This window comes from Hemiscyllium ocellatum, chromosome 6 (genome assembly GCF_020745735.1).
Source record: "Hemiscyllium ocellatum isolate sHemOce1 chromosome 6, sHemOce1.pat.X.cur, whole genome shotgun sequence".
Classification (NCBI taxonomy): domain Eukaryota; kingdom Metazoa; phylum Chordata; class Chondrichthyes; order Orectolobiformes; family Hemiscylliidae; genus Hemiscyllium; species Hemiscyllium ocellatum.
Window position 1 is genome coordinate 103,641,618 of NC_083406.1, and position 24,841 is coordinate 103,666,458.

Genomic DNA, 24,841 nt, shown 5'->3' on the forward strand with positions numbered 1-24,841 from the left:
TTGGCCTGTATTTCTTGTCAGAATGGCATTACTTTATTGTTGGCAACGTAATCATTGAGAACACCTTAACCTGACTGTTCATCCACTGGGCTCCTGAAACAATTGGACAACCTCTCAAATGACCACAACATGAAATTTGTAACTACATCCTCATGAAATCTCCTCCCACTCTGGGTGTAACCATTTCTGCTTCAATAAAGTGTTAGAACATAGAACATAGAACAATACAGCACAGAACAGGCCCTTCGGCCCACGATGTTGTGCTGAACATTTGTCCTAGCTTAAGCACCTATCCATGTACCTATCCAATTGCCGCTTAAAGGTTACCAATGATTCTGACTCTGCCACTCCCACAGGCAGCGCATTCCATGCCCCCACCACTCTCTGGGTAAAGAACCTACCCCTGACATCCCCCCTAAACCTTCCACCCTTCACCTTAAATTTATGTCCCCTTGTAACACTCTGTTGTACCCGGGGAAAAAGTCTCTGACTGTCTACTCTATCTATTCCCCTGATCATCTTATAAACCTCGATCAAGTCACCCCATATCCTTCGCCATTCCAATGAGAAAAGGCCTAGCACTCTCAACCCATTCTCGTACAACCTATTCTCCATTCCAGGCAACAGCCTGGTAAATCTCCTCTGCACCCTCTCCAAAGCTTCCACATCTTTCCTAAAGTGAGGCGACCGGAACTGCACACAATACTCCAAATGTGGCCTTACCAAGGTCCTGTACAGCTGCAACATCACCTCACGACTCTTGAATTCAATCCCTCTGCTAATGAACGCTAATACACCATAGGCCTTCTTACAAGCTCTATCCGCCTGAGTGGCAATTTTCAAAGAGCTATGAACATAGACCCCAAGATCCCTCTGCTCCTCCACCTTACTAAGAACCCTACCGTTAACCCTGTATTCTGCATCCTTATTTGTCCTTCCAAAATGGACAACCTTAACTTGACAGGGTTGAATTCCATCTGCCACTCCCATTGCACCTGCCACCTGTTGCACAGCTATTTTGAAAGGAAGGTAAAACAAAATTCAAGAAAGAAAGAAAAGCGAGATTGCTTTCTCATTGGGCAATTTATGTGCCAAACTATCACTTCCCTGCCTCTGCTCCCCCCCACCCCCCATCATTTTCCCACTATTCTGTTCATCTTCACCATCTTGTTCTGACCCCATCCTCCATCCTATCTACAGTGTTGCCCATCATTGTCACTACTGAGGACTCCAATTTTTCCCTGGAGCCCCTCACAATTGAGGCATCTGCTGAACCTCTTGCCTTGCAAATCAAAGCCATCTGAAGTCTTAGATTGATTGACCCCACAGACTTCATGAGCCTATAGACCTGATGAAGGGCTTATGCCCAAAATGTCGATTCTCCTGCTCAAATGCTGCCTGACCTGCTGTATTTTTCCAGCACCACATTCTTGAGACTGTACACCACCCAACCTTCAGCTTCCAATACCCAGACCCCAAAATTCAACTGCTAGCTATCACAGTGACCATTCCCTCCACTACACTAGGCTCCCAGAAATGGATTGGCCTCGTTATTGATGATATCCTGGACAGACAATTCACTACTCTGAACTGACGACTGACTAATACTCCGCAGGCACTTTGGACCCCAGTCCTGGGCTGACCACAGAAAAGCATATGCTTTAGAATTAATCATAAAGAATGCAATAACTGGACAGTTAGAAAAGAATGATAAAACTGGCAGAGACAACATGGATTTATGAGAGGAAAATCACGTTTGGCAAACCTATTGTAGTCTTTTGAAAAGGAGATAGTGTGTGTGGTGTATTTAGATGTTTAGAAGACTTCTGACAAAGCTCTTCAGAAGTTATGAAATAAAATTAGATCACATGGTATGAGAAGAAATATACCAGACTGGATTGACAGTTGGTTAACAGGCAGAAAGCAGAGAGTAGGAGGAAATGGATCATTCTCCGAATAGCATGCTGTTACTAGTTGATTACTGCAGTTACTAATAATTCTAGGTCTACAGCTCTTCACAATTTCTGTAAATAATTTGCATGTGGGGACAAATAGTAATTTTCCCAAGTTTGCTGATGACCCTAATCTTGGTGAGAATATAAGCTGTAAGGATAATGCAAGGAAGCTTCAGGTGGACTTGGAAAAGCTGTGTCAATTGGATAGGACATGGCAGGTAGAATATAAGAAGTCTGAAGTTCTTCATTTTGGTTGGAAAAAAGTTAATGCCAAAGTATTTCCTAAATGGTAGGAGGTTGGAAACTGCGACTGTCTGAAGGAACCTAGGTGTATTTATTCAAGTACCACTAAAAGTCAGCATGCAGTTTCACACAGTAATTGGGAAGGTAAATTGTATGTTGACCTCTATTACAAAGGTATTTGAGTACAGAGTAAAGCTGTCTTGGTGCAGTTGTGTACAGCATTGATGAAACGTCACCCGGAGTATTGTATAGTTTTGCCTGCCTTATCAAAGGAGGGATATACTCACCACAGAGGAACTGCAACAGGTTCATCAGATTAATCCCTGGGATGATGAAATTGTTGAATGAGAGGTTCAGGAGACTGGATCTGTATTTGCTGTCATTTTGAAGAATGAGCTATGAGCAGATTGTAAATTATAAAATTCTTCCAGGTTGTTATATCTCACTGGGATAGCACCACGGTACTCAAGATCAGTTAGCCCCAGAACCATTGCAAATGTTAAAGATTTTAAAATGTACACAAAGTTCCCCAATTTACTTGGTTTTCAGACTCACGTTCAGGATTCTGTACTTAATAAGAATTACAGTTGATTATGAATAAATAGACTCTCACTACAGAAAAAAAATTACGAACTGCTGGCATATAACTCAAGGATTAAAACTTTAATTCCTTTATAAACTCTTTCTTACATACATATACACAGACAGGAAAAAAACATAAGTGTTATGAACAGAGAGAAGACTGGGAATGCAGGTCAGTGGGCTCTGTTCACAAGATATTGCCCTTGACCTTGTCTAATGTGTTTGAGGTTCTGGCTCTAGGGTGGATGGGCAAACTGATTATAGCCCTGTGGTACAAAGAGCCAAAGATCCAGTTGTCATGGTCCACATTGTTATCGGTAATAACGGTTTCTGCTGAAGGAATATGAACAGCTAGGTACTAAATTGAAAAGCAGAACCAAAAACATCATAATTTCCTGATTACTAACTGAGCCACAAGCTAATTGACATAGGGTCAACAAGATTAAAGAGCTAAACATGTGGCTCAAAGATTGGTGTGAAAGAAGTGGGTTTTAATTCATGGGACATTGTCACCATGTACTGGGGAAGGAAAGGACTATTCCAGTGGGGCAGGCCGCACCTGAATCATGCTGGGTCCTGATGAATCGTAAAAACCAGGGCAATGGAAAGGGCTTAAAATTAAATGGGCGGGGTGGGGGGGGGGGGGGGGGGGGGGTCCAGTTCATGAAAAAGTATAAAATCAAAGGCAAAAGAGAAGATAGGATTGTAATTTGGTGATGGGGCTGACTGTCACCAGAAAATAAAAAGGGACAGAATGTGCTAACGTCATATTGGACCAGGAAACCATAAAAGTGTAGAGAAATGTGATACAACATATTTGAAGGCTTTGTATCATAATTCATGAGGCTTTCGGAATAAGGTAGTTGAATTGATGGCACAAATCCATGTAACTGAGAATGATCTCATAGCCATTATGGAAACATAGTTACAAGGAGATTAAAATTGGGATCTAAACATTCAGACAGACAGGAGGGTTGAAAAAGATGGGTAACACCATTAATCAGATGAAATGAGGGGAGTTGATCTAGACTCAGATGATGTAGAGTCCATTTGGGCAGAGTAAAACAAAACAAGGAAGAGAAGGCATAGGTAGGAGAAGTGTACATGTCCCTAAACAATAGCCACTCTGTGGGAAATGCTATTAGTCAATAAATAAAAGGAGCATATAAAAAGAATAGAGCTGTAACTATGTGTGACCTTAATCTTCATGTTGATTAATCAAATTGGAAATGGTAGCCATGACAACAAATTCATAGAATGCATTGTAGGATCACTGAGCCAACCAGAGAGCAGGCTATCTTGGATCTGATAGTGTTAGATGAGGCAGTTTTAATAAATGGCCTCAGAATACAAGATCCACTTGGAAGTAGTGATCATAACATGACAGAATTTAATATTCAGTTTGAGAATGAGAAATTTGGATTGGAAACAATTGTGTTTAACTTACAAAAAGGAAATTACAATGAAATGAGGATAGAGTTAGCTAAAGTGAACTGGGCGGATGGATTAGAAGAAATGAACAGAGAGAAAGCAATGGCAAACCTTTAAGCAGGTTTTTCATGACTCTGAGCAATAATGGGAAGCTAGAGAAGTGATTGGTGGACCTCTTGTTGAGATACTTGTATCATCGATAGTCACAGGTGAAGTGCCGGAAGACTGGAGGTTGGCTAACATGATGCCACTGTTTAGGAAGGGTGATAAAGACAAGCCAGGGAACTATAGACCAGAGAGCCTGACACCGGTGGTGGGCAAGTTGTTGAAGGGAATCCTGAATGACAGGATGTACATGTATTTGGAAAGGTAAGGACTTATTAGGGATAGTCAACATGGCTTTGTGAGTGGGAAATCGTGTCTTGATTGGGTTTTTTGAAGAAGTAACAAAGAGGACTAATGAGGGCAGAACGGTAGATGTTATCTATATGGACTTCAGTAAGGTGTTCAATAAGGTTCCCCATGGGAGACTGGTTAGCAAGGTTAAATCTCATGGAATACAGGGGGAACTAGCCATTTGGATACAGAACTGGCTCAAAGGTAGAAGACAGAGGGTGGTGGTAGAGGGCTGTTTTTCAGACTGGAGCTGTAACATAACCTCTCTGCTTTTTTTTTGTAGATATTTTTATTGAAATTTAACATTTTTGCAAATTTACAAAAATAAACAAAACTCTCAAATACAAACATTGATGTACAATTAAATCATATATACAATAGTCATAATTTAACAAAGAAAAGAGAAAGAAAACAAAAAAAGAAAAAAAAATGAAAAAAGAAAAAAAAACTCAACTTTCTACTATTCTAACCTATAACTAACCAGAGTGTATACCTAAGTCTCTTACATGCTCGGAATGTATAAACATCAAATATAATAAAACCCGTATTCGCGCAGGATTCCTCTTCCAAGGGGCCCCGGAGCAGCCCGGTCTGAAATCTTCACTAAATAAAAGCCCTTGTTAGGATAGCCGAAATATCTGCATTTATATAATTCAAAAAGGGCTGCCATATTTTATAAAATAATTCAGTCTTTCGGTGCACCATATTTGTGAGGAAGTCAAGGGGGATATATTCCATAATTAATCTGTGCCAATTTGAAAGTCCAGGGGGGCCCTCAGCCACCCAGTTCACCAAAATATTTTTCCTTGCACAGAAAGAGAGAATAGAAAATAGTCTCTTCCCATGCATATCTAGAGATGAGAGGTTCAAAAAGCCCAAAAGGAGAGATACAGGGTCCACCCTAATTTCCGTTCCTAAAATTTCTGTCAGGGTATTTGCCACTTTAGTCCAGTATCTGCGGATTTTCTGACAAGTCCACAGACAATGTACAAGAGTACCCACCTCTATTTTGCATTTAGGACACATTGGAGATGCTCCTGCCTTAAATTTTGCCAGTCGAGTCGGAGCTATATGGGCCCTATGAAGTATCTTTAGTTGGATAGCCTGAGTTCTGTTACAGATAGCAATTCTTCCAGCATTTTCCCAAATGTCATTCCACATATCCTCAGAGATTTCTAGCCCCAAGTCCTGTTCCCATGTTTTAAGCAGGTCATCCATGTCTCCTGAGACTCCATCATGTAGCAAATGGTATATAGTACTAACGGAGGATGCCCCCGCTGGTCGTAAGACATTACGTTCTATGTCTGATTTATAAAGACTATCTATTAATGTAGTCTTCCTCTGTATATAATCTCGAACTTGGAAGTATCGAAAGAGATCCCCATTAGGTATTCCGAATTTCAGACGCAACTGCTCAAAGGACATCAGGATCCCATCTTTAAATAGGTCCCCTAAGCATGAGATGCCCCTGGATCTCCAGAGTTTAAAGGTGGCATCTGTAATCCCCGGTTGGAATCCCCATGCGCCTACTATTGGTGCATGGGGGGATGTTTTATGTGAGTTACCCTCATTTTGCCGCATTATATTCCAGGCCTTAATTGTGTTTAATATTATGGGATTTTTACAGTGGTCTGTAATGATTTTCCTCTTATCTGAAAATAAAAGGTTAATAAGTGGGTATTTTACTTGGGAGGCTTCGATATCCAGCCAAATTGATTGTGGATCAGATGAAACCCAATCAGCTATGTAACTTAGTAGGGAGCTTAACTGATATTTCCTAAAGTCTGGGAAGTCCAGTCCTCCCCTTGCCTGTGGAAGCTGTAGCTTCTTCAGCTTAATAAGGGGCCGTCTATGGTTCCAAATAAAGGAGCCCAACCAGCCATATAATTTACGTAGGGCTAGTCTTGGCAGCATCAGCGGGAGCATTCTCATAGGATATAAGAGACGGGGCAGAACATTCATTTTAATTAATGCTATTCTCCCTAGCCAGGAAATTGGAAGGTCTCTCCATTGCTGGAGGTCCTGCCTTATCCTTTCCATTAATTGTACAAAATTAGCCCTATACAGCTGATCAAATACTGGCGTGATAAAAATACCTAAATATAAGAAGCCCTCCAGGGACCAACGGAAGGGAAAAGGGGATCCGTCCATTAAGTGGGGTATCATAGCCAGACCACCCATTGGCATGGCTTCTGATTTTGAAAAATTAATTTTATAGCCTGAGAATGCACTAAATGTATTAATAACTTGAATTAGACGAGGCACTGACATTAAAGGATTACTGAGGAATAAGAGAACGTCATCTGCATAGAGGGTAATTTTGTGTTTACCTGTACCAATCCTCGGGGCCGTTATATTAGGATCAGTCCGGATGGCTTCTGCTAATGGTTCGATTATCAGTGTAAACAACAATGGTGAGAGAGGACATCCTTGACGGCAGCCCCTACCCACACTGAAGCCATCCGATCTTAACCCATTAGTAATAACAGCTGCTTTGGGGTCATTATACAATGTTGAAACCCATTTGGTAAACACCTGTCCAACGCCAAACCTTTCCAATGTGTAAAATAAATATGACCATTCAACCCTATCAAATGCCTTTTCCGCATCCAATGAAATTACTACTCCTGGTATCTTTCCCTGATGACAGGCTTGGATCATATTCAAGACCCTTCTGATATTATTGGATGATCTGTGGCCCTTAATAAATCCCGTCTGGTCCTCCTTTATAATATATGGCAGTACCCTTTCTAGTCTTAGTGCTAACATTTTTGAGAGAATTTTAAAGTCTACATTTAGTAAGGATATTGGTCTGTAAGTTGCACAATCTTCTGGGTCTTTTCCTTTTTTGAGGATAAGAGAAATATTTGCTTCTTTCAGCGTGGGCGGGAGACAGACCTGACTATGCGCAAAATTATACATATCCATAAGTGGGTCAACCAATATTCCTGTAAATTCTTTATAGAATTCAGCTTGAAAACCATCCGGGCCCGGTGCTTTTCCGCTCTGAAGTTGCCTAATTGCCTCAAGTATTTCTTGGACTATTAAAGGGGTATTTAGGGCCGACACCTGTTCCGGAGTCAGGGCCGGGAAGGTCAAATTTTTTAAAAATGACTGCATCCTCCTAATCCTATCTTCACAATCCTGCGATCTATATAGTTCAGAATAAAATTCTTTAAAGGTCGCATTGATCTTTTTATGATCATGAGTCAGGGTACCTGTACTTTCCTTGATGGTCGGAATAGTTTGAGGGGCTTTCTTTTTCTTTGCAAGAAATGCTAAGTATCTACCCGGTTTGTCGCCATATTCATATAATCTTTGTTTCGCAAATAATATTTCCCTTTTAGCCGTTTGAGTAAGCGCGGTGTTTAAAGCTGTCCTAAGAGCTGTAATCCTCTGCAATTTTGTGATAGAAGGTCTATCAGCGTATGCTGTTTCGGCTGCTTTTAGGCGAGCTTCGAGCAGACGCTGTTGCTCTCCCTTCATTTTCCTCTGGGTCGCTGAATAGGAGATGATCAAACCTCGTGCATAAGCTTTGATGGTCTCCCACATCATTGACGGATTGCTAGCCGTACCAGTATTAATTTCTAAAAAAGTTTTAAGTTCTTGGGAGAAGTACTTTAAAAATTTGCTATCTTTTATCAGGAAGGGGTCCATACGCCAATGCCGAGCAGATGTCCCATTGTTCTTTACCTTAGTTTCCACGTATACAGCGGCATGGTCAGAGATTGCTATAGTACCTATTTTACAGGTTGCTATAGAGTTTAGAAAAATCGATGGGGCAAAAAACATATCAATTCTTGTGTGACATTTATGTGGATTAGAGTAGAAAGAAAAATCTCTACCCTGTGGATGGAGACATCTCCATACATCTACCAATCCTAATTCTTTATTCAGGTCCGCCAGTTGTCTAGATCTGGGAGATACTCCAGCGGCACTCTTGGGAATCCTGTCTATTTCCGGGTCCATAATACAATTAAAGTCTCCCCCTATAATTGTATGACGGGCACCAAAGGCCATCAGTTTTGAAAAAGCTTCCGTTATGAATTTAAAGGGGTGTGCCGGGGGGCAGTATACATTTAAGATCCCATATTCCTCTCCATTTATGAGGGCTTTAATCAAAATATATCGTCCAGATTCGTCTTTTATCTGATTTAGAATTTTCAAAGGGAAGTTCTTCCGGACAAGGATAACGACTCCCCTGCTTTTTGAATTAAAAGAGGAGAAAAAGGCCTGATCAAATCCGCCCTGTCGTAATTTTAAGTGTTCTTTATCCGACAGGTGTGTCTCCTGTAGGAGAGCTATATCAACTCTCTCCTTCTTAAGATTTGATAATATTTTCTTCCTTTTAACTGGCGAATTACTCCCCCTGACATTCCAGGTGCACCACTTAACCGACTGTTCAGCCATAATCATCTGGACAGATCCGAGACCCCTCGGGAGGGGAAACCCTATCTAGAACATCCCGAGCATGGAGCATACAAGATTTACAAAAGTAAAGATTCTCTGATACACTCAAAACAATATAACAAAAAACTCTTTCTAAGTATAAAAAATATAAAACATTCCGAATTGGAGATTTTCTCCCTTGTTCCCAGGGAGCGTCACTTCCTCTCCCACAGTCCATCTTACCCTCTTCCAACCAGTGCCCCACCCTTGACCCAGGTGTTCCTCAATAAAATGAGGAGAATTCAAATATAATATAAAGCTAGAGTTAATAGTGAACACCCCACCCCCACCCACACCCACATCTAAATATATTTGGGAATATTAATACCATATATAACTACAAGATTACAATCTCAACATGTAATACTTAAATATAATACCACAAAATAACAGGGGAAAGAAAAACAACCCCGCTCCTAAAAACAGAAGTAAAATAGAATAAGGTAACCACCTCTCCCCATCAACATTAACCAAACGCCCCAACATATATATATATATATATATATACACACACACATACACACATAGGGGGAAAGATAAGAAAAGATGAAGGGATGTAAACCAAAATAATGGGAAAGGCAGACCAGCGTCCACAATCTCTTACAGTTTATTTAAGAGAGTCCAAGAATTCCTTAGCCTTCTCCGGTGATCCGAAGTTATATATGGGTCCTTCGTGGCTAAGGCGTAGCGTCGCTGGATATCGTAAGGAGTACTGGATATTTAAGTCCCTTAAACGCTTCTTCGCCTCATCGAATGCCTTCCTCTTTCGGACCAAAGCTGGTGAGAAGTCCTGGAACAGCATGATCCTGGATCCTTTGTGGGTCATAGCTTGGGGATCTTTTCCCAGATTTCTTGAGGCTTCCAGGAGCATCTGCCTCTCCCTATAGCTCTGCAGCTGGAACAGGACCGGGCGTGGGCGCTGGGTTGAGCCGGGCCCACGTACTGTGACCCGGTAGGCCCATTCTACCCTTACCTGGCCTGATCCAGCCTGCAGATTTAAAAGTTGTGGCAGCCAATGCTCTAAGAATGCTGTCAGCTGACCTCCCTCTTCCTGCTCGGGCAGGCCCAACAACCGAATATTTTTTCTACGACATCGATTTTCGAGGTCATCAATGTGGTTTTCTAGGTTCTGGACTCGATTCTCAAGAAAACGGATGTGGTCGGCTGTTGATTTTATCCCAGTCTCTGAGGCTGTGGCCTTCGACTCCATCTCTCTGACTCGGCACTCCAATTCCTGAATGTCTCTGCCCTGCTTCTGCAGCTCGGCTGATTGAGTCTCGGCAGAGCAGAGAAGCACTTCGATAAAAGCATCAATCTTCGCCTCCCACCTGGCAAACATCTCCTCAAAGCTCATCTTCATTGGTAAATCTCCTGAAGTAGCTGAAGACACCTTTGTTGCAGCTGAAGAGGGAGAGGGTGGGGGAGGGGTCCCTGCTTTCTTAGAGCCGCCTGTTCCCTTCCCTTTACTCATTTTCCAGCTAGTATTAGACTATTTAAATGTACTAATAGGTAACTCTTTAAGGTTAACAACTATTATAAATGGTTTAGTGAGTGTGGTGGGGGTGGATAGCCCACTTTTCCCAAGTTTTGGGTAGAGCACTGTGGACTCAGTCTTGCTGGGTCGCCGCCATCTTGGATCCCCTCCTCTCTGCTTTTAAAATCAACCCCTTAAGCAATGAAGGACAATATTCCATTAGCCTTCCTAATTACTTGTTGTACCTACAGACCAACCTTCTGCGATTCATGCACAAGGATACCCAGGCCCCTCTGCAAATCAGCATGCTGCAACTTTTTGCCATGCAAGTAATAACCTATTTTGCTGTTACTCCGACCAAAATGTATGACTTCACATTTACTAACATTGTATTCCATCTGCCAGACCTTTGCCCAGTCACTGAATGTATTTATATTCCTCTGCAAAGTTTAACAGTCCTCTGCACATTTTGCTCTGCCACTCATCTGTGTTATCGGTAGATTTTGACACTGTGGTGCCTAATTCCAAATCATCTGTATAAATTGTAAATAAAAGTAAAGTAAATTGTAAATAAAATGAAAGCAAAAACATTTAAAGAGGCCACAGTGATAGCCGAAAAAAACTGGAATAAATTGAAATTCCTGCAGAGGAGGACTAGAAAGATAGTGAAGACGGAGAAAATAAACTGAGGGCAAACTAGCGAGGAATGTAAAAACTGACAGTAAGATCTTCTTTAAATATATAAAAAGGAAGAGAGGTCAAAATGAACAATAGGCCCCTCAGAAAATGAACAAAGAAATATGGTGGTGTTAAACGGAAATTTTGCATCAGTTTTTATGGTGGAAGATAATTTAAACATCACTTTATTAAAGATGATGGGGCAGGAATTAAGAACCATCACCATCACTGAGACAAACTAATGGGGCTAAAAGCAGATAAGTTCCCTGACCCTGACACTTGCATTCTAGGATCCTTACAGAGGTAGCCACAGAGATGTGGATGCATTGGTTGCAATTTTCCTTAACGTCTTTGGATTCTGGAAAAGTGCCAGAAGATTGTTAAACTGTGAATGTGACACCCCTATTCAAACAGGAAGGGGGGGGGGGGCAAAAAGTGGATAACTATAGGCCATTTAGCTTAACATCTATTGTTGGAAAAATGCTGGAATCATTACTTAATCAAGCAGAATCAGCATGGCTTCATGAAAAGGAAATCATGCCTAACCAATCTATTAGAGTTTTACAAGGAAGCTTCAACCAGAGTGGATAGAGGGGAACCAATAGATTCACTCTATTTGGACTTAAATGGCATTTGACAAAGTATCTCACAAAAGATAAAGTTATAAGATAGAGCTCACAATGTTGGAGGTAATATATTGGCAAAGGGCAAGAAAGAGCAACTGGGGATAAGGTCTTATGATTTCAGGAGATGGTTCTTGAGCTGATCAGAATGCTGCTTCTTGGTCTTCCTTCACTGGAAGTTTTCATTGGTTTTCAAGAAGTAAAGGTGGCTGGTTCACACATATAAAATTTCTCATTTTTAACTGCAAGTCACAACTTAGAGCAACTGCAAAGATGAGGTGGTTTTCCTTACTTAAAGTGGCTTCATTGCAGAGAACAGAGAAAGCTTCTGACGTGAAGGAGATCAGTTGGCTTCCCACTATTCTGTTCATAGTCCCAAGCTGCTGTTCAGGTCCCAGACAGCCAATCACATAATTGATTACAGGCAGAAGACCTTCATCATTGATAACTGGTCACTCACCGATAGACCAATCAAATACTTGCTGCCAGCTGAATCATTATCTGTATACACATGTGGCTCCAGCTCATTTGCAAACTACTTTTCAACTACTGCTCAAACAATTAGCTGTGTAAATGATGCTTGCAATGAATGTCAGTCTACTTGTATTTAAAATTTGCAGCAATCCTTACTTTTTAAAGCCATTCTTTAATCCGCACTCATAAAAATAGAAAAATAAAAAGATGTAGTCTTTACGAGTGTGATAGGATGAATGTAAATATCATGTTTCCTCTGGGCGATGAGTGTAAAACCAGAAAACATAGTGCCATGAGTAATATATGCAAGACTGAGAGGCAGAGGAATTTTCGCATTCAGAGGTTACAGAAACTCAATCAGTGAGCATGATCAAGTCAAAAAATGAATAGATTTCTGGAGGCAAATGGCATCAGGAATTTCGAATCATAGAGTCCTACAGCATACAGACAAATCCTTTGGCCCAAACTGATCCATGCTGACCAAAATGTCTACTAACACTAATCCCATTTCTCTGCACTTTGCCCATATCCTTCTAAACCTTTCCTATCCATGTATTTGCTCAAATGCCTTTTAAATGTTATTAATCCACCTCAACCACTTCCACTAGCAGCTCATTCCAAATACGTACCACACTGCGTGTAAAAAGGTTGTCCCTCAGGTTCCTTTTTATTCTTTCCCCTCTAACCTGATGACCTCTAGCCCTTGATTCCCCAAACCTGGGAAAAAGACTGAAAGCATTCACCCTATCCATGTCTGTCAATGATCTTATACACTTGTATAAGATTCCCCCCTCAGTCTCCTATGCTCTAGCTTGTCCAACCTCTTCCTATAACTCAGACCATTAAGTCCTGGCAACATCATTGTAAATTTCTTCGGCACTCTTTCCAGTTTAATAACATCCTTCCTTTAGCAAGGTGACCAAAACTGAACACAATATTCCAAGTGCAGCCTCACCAACGTCCTGTACAACTGCAACATAGGTTCCCAACTTCTATACTCAATGCCCTGACTGATGAAGGCCAGTGTGCCAAAAGCCTTCTTCACTGCCATCTACCTGTGACTCTATTTTCAGAGAACCTGAACTCCAAGGTCCCTTGGTTCAACTACACTTGATTAGATTAGATTACTTACTTAGTGTGGAAACAGGCCCTTCAGCCCAACAAGTCCACACCGAAACTCTGAAGAGCAACCCACCCAGACCCATTCCCCTACATTTACCCCTTCACCTAACTACGGCAATTTAGCATTGGCCAATTCACTTAACCTGCACATTTTTGGACTGTGGGAGGAAACCGAAGCACCCAGAGGGACCGCACGCAGACACAGGGAGAATGTGCAAACTCCACACAGACAATTGCCTGAGGCGGGAATTGAACCCGGATCTCTGGCACTGTGAAGCAGCAGTGCTAACCACTGTCCCACCATGCCGTCCACTTCTTAAAGCTTTATCATTCACCATAAAACTCCTACCTCGATTTGACTTTACAAAATGCAAGACTTATTAAATTCTGTTTGCCATTTCTCCTCCCACTTCCTCAGCTGAATAAGGTGTTGCTGCAATTCCTGACAACCTTTCTCACTGTCCACAATACCTCAAGCTTTAGTGTCATCTGCAAACTTACTAATCATGCCTTATACATTCTCATCCAAATCGTTGATATATATAACAAACTGCAATGGGCCCAGCATTAACACCGGAGGCATTCCACTAGTCACAAGCCTCCAGTCCGACAAGAATCCTTCCACTATTACCCTCTGTTTCCTACTGTCAAACCAACTGGGTATCCAATTTGCCAACTCGCCCTGGATTCCATGCAATCTAATCTTCCAAAACAGCCTACCACGTGGAACCTTATCAAAAGCCTTACTGAAATCTATTTAGACTACATCTACCATCCTGCCCTTGTCAACCTTCCTGGTCACTTCATCAAAGAACTCTTAACAAGTTTGTGAAGCATGATCTCTCATGAAATCATGTGCAGGAAAATGGCATAGACCAGCTACGATCTCATTGATGGTGAAGCAGGCTCAGAAGACCGAATGTCTTGTTCCTGTTCTTAAGTGTCTAACATCACAATTATAAAACATTTATTCTTTTTTAAATTTTCCCAACATTTAATCCCTTCTTGCCTTTGTAATCCCGAGAGCTATGTGCCCTTCCAATTTGGTTGCTTCCACTTAAAACTTCCATTAAACCATATCTGGTAATTATGCTTTTAGCTGTCTAGGTCAAGCTCTAGTGAGCCCCAGCCCCTCTCTCTGGTTTAATGGTACTGCTCAAAGCCAACATTTTTGACCAAACTGTATCATCTGTCCAATTTCTTGTTATATAGGAAGCGTTGAATTTTGTTTGATATGCAGTTTAGTATATTAAAGCACCATTTATGTCTAAGTTGTTGTTACAGCACCCTATTACCTGGTGATTTCAATACTTTAATACACAAGCAACCTCACATCTCTAATCATTTATATAATTAAGTTCACAGAAGAAATTAGCATTAGTCTTTGTTCGCATCAATACTTTATTTTTGATAAAAATGTATACCTTCTGGTAGGCCTTCGAATGTTTAAACACACAAACTGGTCAGATAATACTACCTGAATATTTGTTTCCCATTCCCCTTGCCCACCCCCCAACCAAAGAAAAACATAATTTAACCAGTTTTGCAGCTTGCATAGGAAGTGTGAGCGAGCAGGCTCACATGTGGAGACTTTAAGAATTCATTCAGTTTTTGTTTAACCTATCATATGCTTTAACTGGAAAGGAGAGAATTTCATTAACCAAGACCAAGGAAACATAAATTGAAAATTAAAAGACAACTTCCTTCCCCTTTCCCCATTCTCCCCACAGTCCCCTTCACTCAGGAATAAGTGCTGCCCAGTCCCTTCCAGATGGAATTCTCACTCTCCCTTCCCTCTCCTATGAGTACATTCATAGACACAATAGCTCAAGTAGGGAAAGACAGAAAGAAAATATTTATTAAAGATTCCTAATAAAAGGTTATGACCTGTAAAAAAATTGTCAGATCTATTGCTAATAAAGGAATGCACTTCATTGAAAGGTTTGATCAATATAAAATATACAATCTGATCTGGTATCTGGGTTCAATGATCAACCATTCACACAATAGAAAACGTTCTGCCACAATTGAGTAAACATTTAAAAACAAAGCAATTCTCCTCTTGGAAATATCCCTTAAATATCTCTGGGTGTGTAGATATCAGTATGTACTTATTTACAAATCATACAAATGTTAAAGCTGCATTACACATCGTCAACACAGCAAAAGCAACCATAATATTTAGCAACTGTTTTATTAGATAATTGAATCTTCTACTGAACTCTGTACTTGTAGAACCAGCACAGTCCTTTCGTGAAGTTCCATCCCAGTCCCAGCGATAACAAGAACAAAAGGATGAGGAGGCCAAATGGATATAGTAGGGCAACTGTGTTCTTCAGAAATGGCAATGCTAAAAGAAGAAAAATGCTAAATAAGTGCATGGCCACATAAGGGAGAAAGGAATTGAATATGCTGCTGGAGTCAAATGATGAAGGATAGGAGGCTTGTGTGCAGCACAACATCAACAAAGAATAGGTGGGCTGAAGGGCTTGTTTCTGAGCTGCAAAATAAATAGGTAGCTACATGAAATGAAAACTGTTCAAAGGAAAATAAACCATGTGGGTTATTATATGGACTAACTCCAGTCTATTTCTTGTAATTCAACAACAAATCATTATATATTCAGCTAATAGCAGCTGCATACTTCATGTAAACTGGTCCAATTCCTCTCACAATAACTGAAGTCTTCAAACTCAGCTTGGTATAATCCAAATGGCTTGCTGCGGAGTGTGGATTAGGCACAGTGGTTAGCACTGCTGCCTCACAGCGCCTGAAGACCCGGGTTCAATTCCCGACTCAGGCGACTGACTGTGTGGAGTTTGCACGTTCTCCCCGTGTCTGCGTGGGTTTCCTCCGGGTGCTCCGGTTTCCTCCCACAGTCCAAAGATGTGCGGGTCAGGTGAATTGGCCATGCTAAATTGCCCGTAGTGTTAGGTAAGGGGTAATGTAGGGGTATGGGTGGGTTTCGCTTCGGCGGGTCGGTGTGGACTTGTTGGGCCGAAGGGCCTGTTTCCACACTGTAAGTCTAATCTAAACACATAAATCACTGCACAGCAGGACAGGATCATATGGATTAGGAAAGGCATTGTCCTGGGTGGATATTTTTACTAGTTCTTCTCAGAGCAAATATCAAAACAAGCAGTATTGTGTGACCTCTCCTGAAAAGCACAAGTGAATGTTAAGCAAAGACATGCTTGCCCAGCCTCCCATTCAGAGTTGAACTTTCAGTGAATGTCAGCGCCTGAGGACAATATTCTTAGATAATAACTAAGCAAAGGAATTAAACGTGGACAACCTAGCTCCTTTCATTTTGGGTTCATAAAAAAGTTCATAAAACATTTTAAAACTTAATATTTACCGCTATATCCAAGAAAAGTAATATAGATGTAATATCCAACGCCAACCAGCCAGAAGATGTTACCAACAAAGTAAGCAAGAAACCCATCTCTGATGATAATGTCTGCAAAGCAAATATTCAAGATTAATTACTTGCTTATATACAACTACAACCTTCACAAAACGTTATAATCTTGGCTGCATTTGCAGCACAAACATCACTGTTACAATAACTGCATGAACAAACATTTGAGCAGCAACATACAGCAAGAAACTGGTCAGTTTAAGAAACAGGGCACCTTGGATTATTTTGTTTAATTCAGTAATGCAACCAAACCTAGTTATTTTATCAATAGATTCTGGCTCAGATTCCCTAACAGTTAGCTCGGATGGCTGATTTGCATTGCAAAGCGATGCTAACAAAGTGGGTTCAATTCCCACACCGGTTGAGGTTACCATGAAGATCCCACCTTCTCAGACTTGTCCCTGACCTGATATTAAACTCACCACCAGTTGTCTCTCTAATGAGAGAGCAGACCAATGTTTTGCTGGAACTAAGGCAACTTTACTTTTCTACCCTGAAAAGACAATATTGAGTCTCTTCCTCCATTCTGCTATTGAACAATCTTTGATCAGAATTAACAGAGTATAGTGTGCAAGTGTAGTGATGATTTAACTGATCATCATGACGTTTGAAATAAAAACTTAACTTTGAAAACGTAAGCCGAGATGGAGCAACTTTGGTAATCAAGATGATTTAGTGAAAATCGGAGCTAACAATTATGGTGGTCTTCCCTCCCATGACACATGATTACTATCAATGACATCATTGCAATGAATAACATATTTATTGCAAATAAAGAACATAATCAGTGAACGCATCATAGCTTAAATTTAGACAAAACCAATAAAGACCAATAGCGGTAATTTATTGCGACATTGTAAATATAGTAGAATGGAGTCTGGGCAAATGTCTGATTTAAAAATTTTCTATTCTTTTTCCACCATTTGGCTCCTTTTCTCCTGAATGACAGGTTTCGCCAAGCACTCTCCAGCACCATTTCCATAATCTGTTATAGAGTCTGAGCATCAGCCAAACTTACTGATCTCAGGAACATCACAACTGAGTCCAACACTGAACCAATGCCAGCATTTGTATACTTCCAGCGGTAATTGCTGGGTAGGAACTTGGTGTAGGACCTCAGTCCAATTTGTATCTTCATAACCAGTATTATTCAGCCCCCACTGTAGCACCTTTGCTGCTAGTGGGGCTGAGATTAACTCTGAAATTTGTAAAATACAGTTTCTCCCAAGATACATTTAAACAAATCAATAGCAAAGACTTGTGAGCAATTTCTAAAGAACTGTAGTGCAATTAAAGGTTGGGTGGTACCAGAATGCATATACCTACAGTAACATTAATTGTGCCACACTTAACTTCAAGACCGTACAATTCAAAAGTAAGTTTGGCCCTTCTCTTTTTTCAGTGTTTTAGGTACACAGAGGCAGGAACAACGATGAAGAATTTTAATGTGCTCAAAAAATTAACCTTTGTAAACAAGTAAATAGTACACTTACGATTAATAAAGAACAGTTGAATAAAATGCAAGATCACAAGGAGTGGATAGAAAGCATTCAGGTGAATGTCAAATGCGTATCCCCATTCCACATCATAGCCTTTACTCTGAGGCTTCATCAAATATTTGTTGGTAATAAACCTAGAAACAAAATATCACAGTGTACTCATAACAGAACAGCTGATTGGACTTTTATCAATGTTTTAACATTAAGATGGTCCCAATACTTGAGGATAAACAAACAACTACTAAGACTAAGAACCATTTTACTTGAGGACCCTTGTGAAGAAAGTGATGATTAGATTCCCTTAAGTGTGGAAACAGGCCCTTTGGCCGAACAAGTTTACACCGACCTTCCAAAGAGCAACCCACCCAGTCCCATTCCCCTACATTTACCCTTGACTAATGCTCCTAGTACTATGGACAATTTAGCATGGCCAATTCACCTAACCTGCACATCTTTGGACTGCAGGAGGAAACCGGTGCACCCGGAGGAAACCCACGCAGAAACGGGGAGAATGTGCAAACTCCACACAGCCAGTTGCCCGAGACGGGAATTGAACCTGGGTCAGCAATGCTCATCACTGAGCCACCGTGCCACCCCATCATATTGAAGAAAAATAGAGGGGATTGGAAATTTATTCCAGAGTTTAAGGGCATGACAATCTAAGGATCAACATCAACAGTGGCACAACACAGAGGAAGAAATGGAAGGACACAGATTGGAGTCAAAGCAGAGGAGTTACAAACTGGGAGACAGGACTGGAAGAGGTTCAAAGTATGCACAGCATGTCAGGAAAGAATGTTCAGGTATAAAGTTTAAGTGTTGTCTGTGTATGTGTATATGTGTCTGACGGGGGCTTGCGGGGGGAAGAGAGAGACGGGGGAAGAGAAATAAATGACAATATCTGTACAGTTTTGTTCACACAGTGTGGAGTAGGAGGCAATTCAAGACAATGAAAAAAAAGAGTTGGGGAAGGGTAGGGAAGTTTAGAAGGTTTTGTTGTAGGGGACTTGAAAATTACAGTAACATCCCTGTTGTTTTACACAATGGGCCAAATGATCTTCTTCCAAACAGCAGCAATCTGTGAATCTGATTATCATGCAATCAAGAGCCAAAGAGGGGTAGATTGGTTCTCACAGCAAATGATAGACCAGTGGCAAAAGAACGAACAGAAATGAGGCCCTGCTTTTTAAAACTTCATCTATTTTTCTAATAAAGCTGTTCAAAGATGTTATTACACAACTCTAAAGCAGATGGGACTTGAACCTAGGCCTCCCAGTTAAGTGGAGGGAGACTATCATTACTCCACAAGAGGGCCTAAAGTAGTATTTAACATTTAAGACAGTAGTTGCCATACATTTATTAAGTTACATTGCTCTTTGCTGAAAAGCACATGTTAATAAATTATTTTATTAGCATCAAATCAGGCTACCGTTGCCTGTTTATTCCTGGTGCAATTACTTAAATTAATATTGCTCCACATCTCTACTTCCTATCGGAAAGATGTTGTGAAACTTGAAAGGGTTCAGAAAAGATTTACAAGGATGTTGCCAGGTTTGGATGATCTAAGCTACAGGGAGAGGCTGAACAGGCTGGGGCTGTTTTCCCTGGAGCGTCAGAAGTTGAGGGGTGAAATTATAGAGGTTTACAAAATTATGAGGGGAATGGATAGGATAAATAGACAAAGTCTTTTCTCTGGGGTCGGGGAGTCCAGAACTAGAGGGCATAGGTTTAGGGTGAGAGGGGAAAGATATAAAAGAGACCTAAGGACGGGTTGGACCGAAGGGTCTGTTTCCATGCTGTACATTTCTATGATTCTATGTCTCCTGCACTCGATATGCCTAGTAGCAAGGGCAAGGTACTAAAATGAAATGTTTTAAATCTTACCACATTAATGTTGCGATCAGTAATCCAACTCCCACACAATCAATGAAGACAACCCAAAGTAAAAGCTTCATTGTTTCAAAAAATCCCATTCCTAATACAAATCCAAAACCTATGGTAGAGACTAGAAAGAACAAATAAAAACATTATTATACTGCATTCTTACAAATTTTCACCACAATGCATTGTTTCACAAATGTTTTTTAACCCAAGGACTAATTTGCAACAGACATCATAAAGGTTGAACATTGAATCATGAAAATTATAGCACAGACAGGCCATTTGGCCACTCAAATCAGTAACTCAGTAAAATGCAAATTATGAACAAACAACATATTTGTAGCAGTCCTTTGATCTTTTATTGTGCATGTTATTAGGAAATGAATGCATTGCAGAAGAGATTATTGAAGTTGAAACAATGAAAGGGCCTAAAAGGGATTTAAATACACATTTGGAAAATTATAGGCAGGAGTACAGAATAAAAGTTGACACTGGAAATCAGACTGGATGAATAGATCTAATTTACATTGAGACTTCTAGAATTCCATACTAAGGGTACAGTAGCATAATGGATATGTTACTGGACCAATAACTAACAGTTTTGGACCAATAGCTCAGAGATTGCAGTTGAAAATGTGTTGCTGGTTGAAGCATTTCCTATTTCCTATAGGAATTTCCTATTCCTTGGATGCTGCCTAACCTGCTGTGCTTTAACCAGTAACACATTTTCAACTGTGATCTCCAGCATCTGCAGACCTCATTTTTTACCCCAATAGCTCAGAGACACAAGTTCAAATCCCCCTTAAACAGTTGAAGAATTTAAATTTAAAATAAATTGTCTGAGGCCAATTTAAGATAGTTGAATAAGTATGTATTGGAGTTTATTTACATACATGTATACACAGAGGCCCTTTCTGTGCCATCAAAAGTGATATGTTTAAGCATTAATCTGAGCGACCTGGGAATCCTACAGTTCCCATTGCTTGTTCAATGATATTGGCTCAGCCAAACAGATTTTATTTGCTAAACCATTAACACTTCATTCTTCTGTGGTATAAATGGTCATGATTGTTTGAAACCTGGCAATGTAGCATTAATGGCCTAATGCGCGAGAGAGGAAAAGCTTCAACATGTTTCTCTTTTCAGCAATGTTCAAGTTTTGTACAACTGTTTACAAAATTCTCAAACTAAACCTAAGAATTGTTTATGTTACTGTCAATCTTAGAGTGACATTAGTCATGAATAATCATGCAACAGTCAGTATGTTCTACTTCACATCACAATTCATGTCCATTAATAGGGCGTCTTGCAATGGAATTTTTTTTAAGGACACTCACCACATAACCAGATACTGAGCAAAACTAGGAAAGCAGGGTCATCTCTGGCCCACTGGTCCTTTGTCTGTTTTCTGTAATGAAAATTTCTGTATACCATCTGTGGGGATGTAAACAGGTACAACATCTGCCACATGGCAAATTCAAAATCCATCTGCTTAAAACGAAAGAGCCGCCTGAGGTATTTGTACCGCTTGGCTCCAGCTGTGTGTCGTGCAGCATCCCGGGAACTTAGTGCACCATTCCCTTGACTGATGGGACTATAACTTGTCGTTGGTAACATATCTGCTGCATAAAATAGCACAAAATCCAAATCAGAACATTTTTATATTACACTTCCAATCATCACTTTCCTGCACTGTTCAGTTTCCAAACATGTACACCAATTGCTAACCAATCTTCTGTTGCTTGGCAATAACATGTTTGCCTGAATTATTCTTATTTGTAAGAAATCTGCCATCAAACTGGTGAAGTGACTGTAATACCTTGACTGACACTATATGTTTGCTGAATTTTGCTTTCATCACTTTTAACTTAAGCCAATAAATATCAAATCTGGATTGTGACTATATAGAAATGTACATTCAATAATAACTATGTTAAAGTACCAGTATTAACACTGCATACATTACATTTGCAATATTTTAAAAAGCAATTTATTTTTCAACACAGCCAGATGGTGCAAAGCTGCAACAGCAGTGTATTCACTGAACCAACTGAATAGGTTAGTGAGGTCATTTCCACAAATCTGCAGTCAGAAATGTTGTTTAGGAGTGTAGGTCAGAGGACATCACAAAGCATCTTTTAACTGCTGATGGTACTCTTTCATTAATTCCTTTTAACATCTTGAAAGTTAGTTATCAAAAACAGGAGCACCCTTTGTTATAAATTATTACTTGCAACCATTGCAAAGTTATTTTAAAAATTCCAGAATCTATTACCAGAATTTTTCCCAGCAAACTTGTTTAAGCTCAAAACAGAGCTTGAGCAAATGAAGCGAGCTACCCACTATGGCAAGTAGCGACAAAAAGGCTTCAGACTATAGTTTCCGAAAGATAGCCACCTCTCAAGTATACAACCTGAAGCAGAGAAGACAATCCTTAGAAATCATTACAAAGCAGTAAAATGGCCCCCATGTCCACATTTGCCTGCATATAACCAAAGCAATTCTTCAAAAGTATGTAACGACATGAAATTTCTGAGGCATGCTGACATGACAAGTGCAAGCGTTAGCACATAACCAGCGGAGTCCCTGAAATGATCGACATTTTTCTGTTGAATAACAACATATCATATTGAAAACATTTTTTTTTAAATCTCAGAAGTTTTGAAATTGATAGAATTGCATTTTGCTTTTTTTCCCTTCAAGTCTTCAATTCAGGTTAATTCCTCAACAAATTACCCTGTTCCATGCATACAGTAGACAATAACAAAGGTAGCAATGAATATCACAAAGATCACAAATATGATCTCAGACACAGCTTCCAACAGGTACTACTATTCAGCAACTGAAATGAACATCCTGCTCATTAGTTTTGCACTTCATCATAACAACAGAAATAAATAAAATTGAATGTGAACATCATATAATCAACGATATTAATGCAGAAGGATGGCATTTGGCCAATTGTTCCTGATACAGCTTTCCAAATGAGGAATTCATTTATCGACATTCTCCCACCTTCTCCCTGTCAGCTAACACATCCACTGTAGGTGAATTTTCTACATATCATACACAGACAGAAAGATAAATGAAGAATGCTAGAAATGGCTGAAGAAAAATAGAATCTAATAACAAAATGAGAGAAAGATACAATACTATAGTCATATCATTACAGCAGACAGTAGACAGATCCAAAGAAGGGTCACTGGTCACAAAACATAACTCTAATTTTTCTTCACTGATTCTGCCATATCTGTTGAGCGTTTCCAGTCATTTCTGTTTATGTTTCTGATTCAAGCAACTGCAGTTCATTGAGTTCTGTTTTGTTTTAGACAGAGACAGTTTTTAAGAGGGTGAAGATCGACAGAACACATTAGAGGGAGGAATTGAGAAGAAAATGGATGGCACATACAATTCCACATTTTATCTCTTATGAAATGTGTAAAGAGTAGGTACAGAGCAGAATTTAGGAGAAAGTGAGGACTGCAGATGCTGGAGATCAGATCTGAAAATATGTTGCTGGAAAAGCACAGCAGGTCAGGCAGCATCCAAGGAGCAGGAGAATCGACATTTCGGGCTTCAGGAATGACAACTCAGACAACTCTTCCCTGACAACTCAGAGTAGAATTTAACTCATTGGCAGTTAATTCTCTGAAAACACGATGTGAATGAATGAACGGAGAAAAGATGAATCCAAAACCATTTGTGAATTATGCAGCAGAATAATGTTCAACAATGGGATAAGACAGCCAGACTCCCAAATTAAAACTAAAACAAAGAACTGCGGGTGCTAGAAATCTTAAACAAAAACAGAAGGCTCAATGGATATTAAATGCACATTAACGTTGCTAACTTTGCTTTCTCTCAACTGAGGAGATGGCGAGAACAGCAGATGCTGGAGAGTCAGAGTGGATAAAGAGTTGAGCTGGAAAAAGCACAGCAGATCAAGCAGCATCAAAGGAGAAGGGGAGTCGACGCTTCTCTCCACAGATGCTGCTCGACCTGCTCAGTTTCTCCAGCGATTCCTGTTTCAGAATTTCACATCTATAAGGTGCAGCTCCTAACTGCACACCCTGGAGGAGATCCTTCTGACCAAATGATCTCCCCAGGACGGATCCTTCTGACCAAATGATCTCCCCGGGACGGATCCTTCTGACCAGGGGAGGCCCAGTGATCTCCCCGGGACGGATCCTTCTGACCAGGGGAGGCCCAGTGATCTCCCCGGGACGGATCCTTCTGACCAGGGGAGGCCCAGTGATCTCCCCGGGACGGATCCTTCTGACCAGGGGAGGCCCAGTGATCTCCCTCGGCCTCCCTGACAACCCCGTCCGGAAACAGCGTCCGTCCGCCCATTGCCCCAGTGTTCCCATCTTACCTCAGGGCACCACTAACCCAGGCCCCAAGGCTGGTGGTGGAGTTGGGGGGGGGGTAAGGGGGTGGGGAAGTATAAGGTGCTACCCTTCCCCCCAAACCTTCAGCCGAAATCCGAAAACAAACCCCGACCGTCGCAGGTAACGGCGCCGACGTCGCGCTGCCGCGGGGCTGCCTGGGTGTTGTGGTCCTTTGCTAGGCGCATGCGCCACCACGTGGAGCCAGCCGGACGGCGAACGCCTTGG

The 24,841-nt window shown here is 40.7% G+C and overlaps 1 protein-coding gene across 2 annotated transcripts; it reads right to left on the bottom strand.

Moving 5' to 3' along the window:
• Positions 1-14,804: 14,804 nt before the first annotated feature.
• unc50 (unc-50 homolog (C. elegans)) lies at positions 14,805-24,767 on the bottom strand. Of its 2 annotated transcripts, none has more exons than XM_060826824.1 (6): positions 24,601-24,767; positions 21,566-21,847; positions 20,232-20,352; positions 18,342-18,481; positions 16,786-16,887; positions 14,805-15,777 (listed from the first exon to the last, which is right to left on the bottom strand). In XM_060826824.1, the coding sequence occupies exons 2-6, from the start codon at positions 21,843-21,845 to the stop codon at positions 15,641-15,643; spliced, it is 780 nt and encodes a 259-aa protein (XP_060682807.1). In that variant the 5' UTR covers positions 21,846-21,847; positions 24,601-24,767; the 3' UTR covers positions 14,805-15,640. The 2 variants fall into 2 exon arrangements, with proteins under 2 accessions (XP_060682807.1, XP_060682806.1); XM_060826823.1 differs by having other exon boundaries at positions 21,566-21,850.
• Between the last annotated feature and the right edge of the window lie 74 nt (positions 24,768-24,841).

Coding starts and splice junctions, on each gene's coding strand:
- unc50 (XM_060826824.1), bottom strand. CDS start 21,845: ATGTTACCAACGACAAGTTATAGTCCCATCAGTCAAGGGAATGGTGCA. Junction 16,888..18,341: donor TCAACTGTTCTTTATTAATC/GTAAGTGTACTA, acceptor TTTGCTTTGCAG/ACATTATCATCAGAGATGGG. Junction 15,778..16,785: donor TACTTTTCTTGGATATAGCG/GTAAATATTAAG, acceptor TTCTTCTTTTAG/CATTGCCATTTCTGAAGAAC.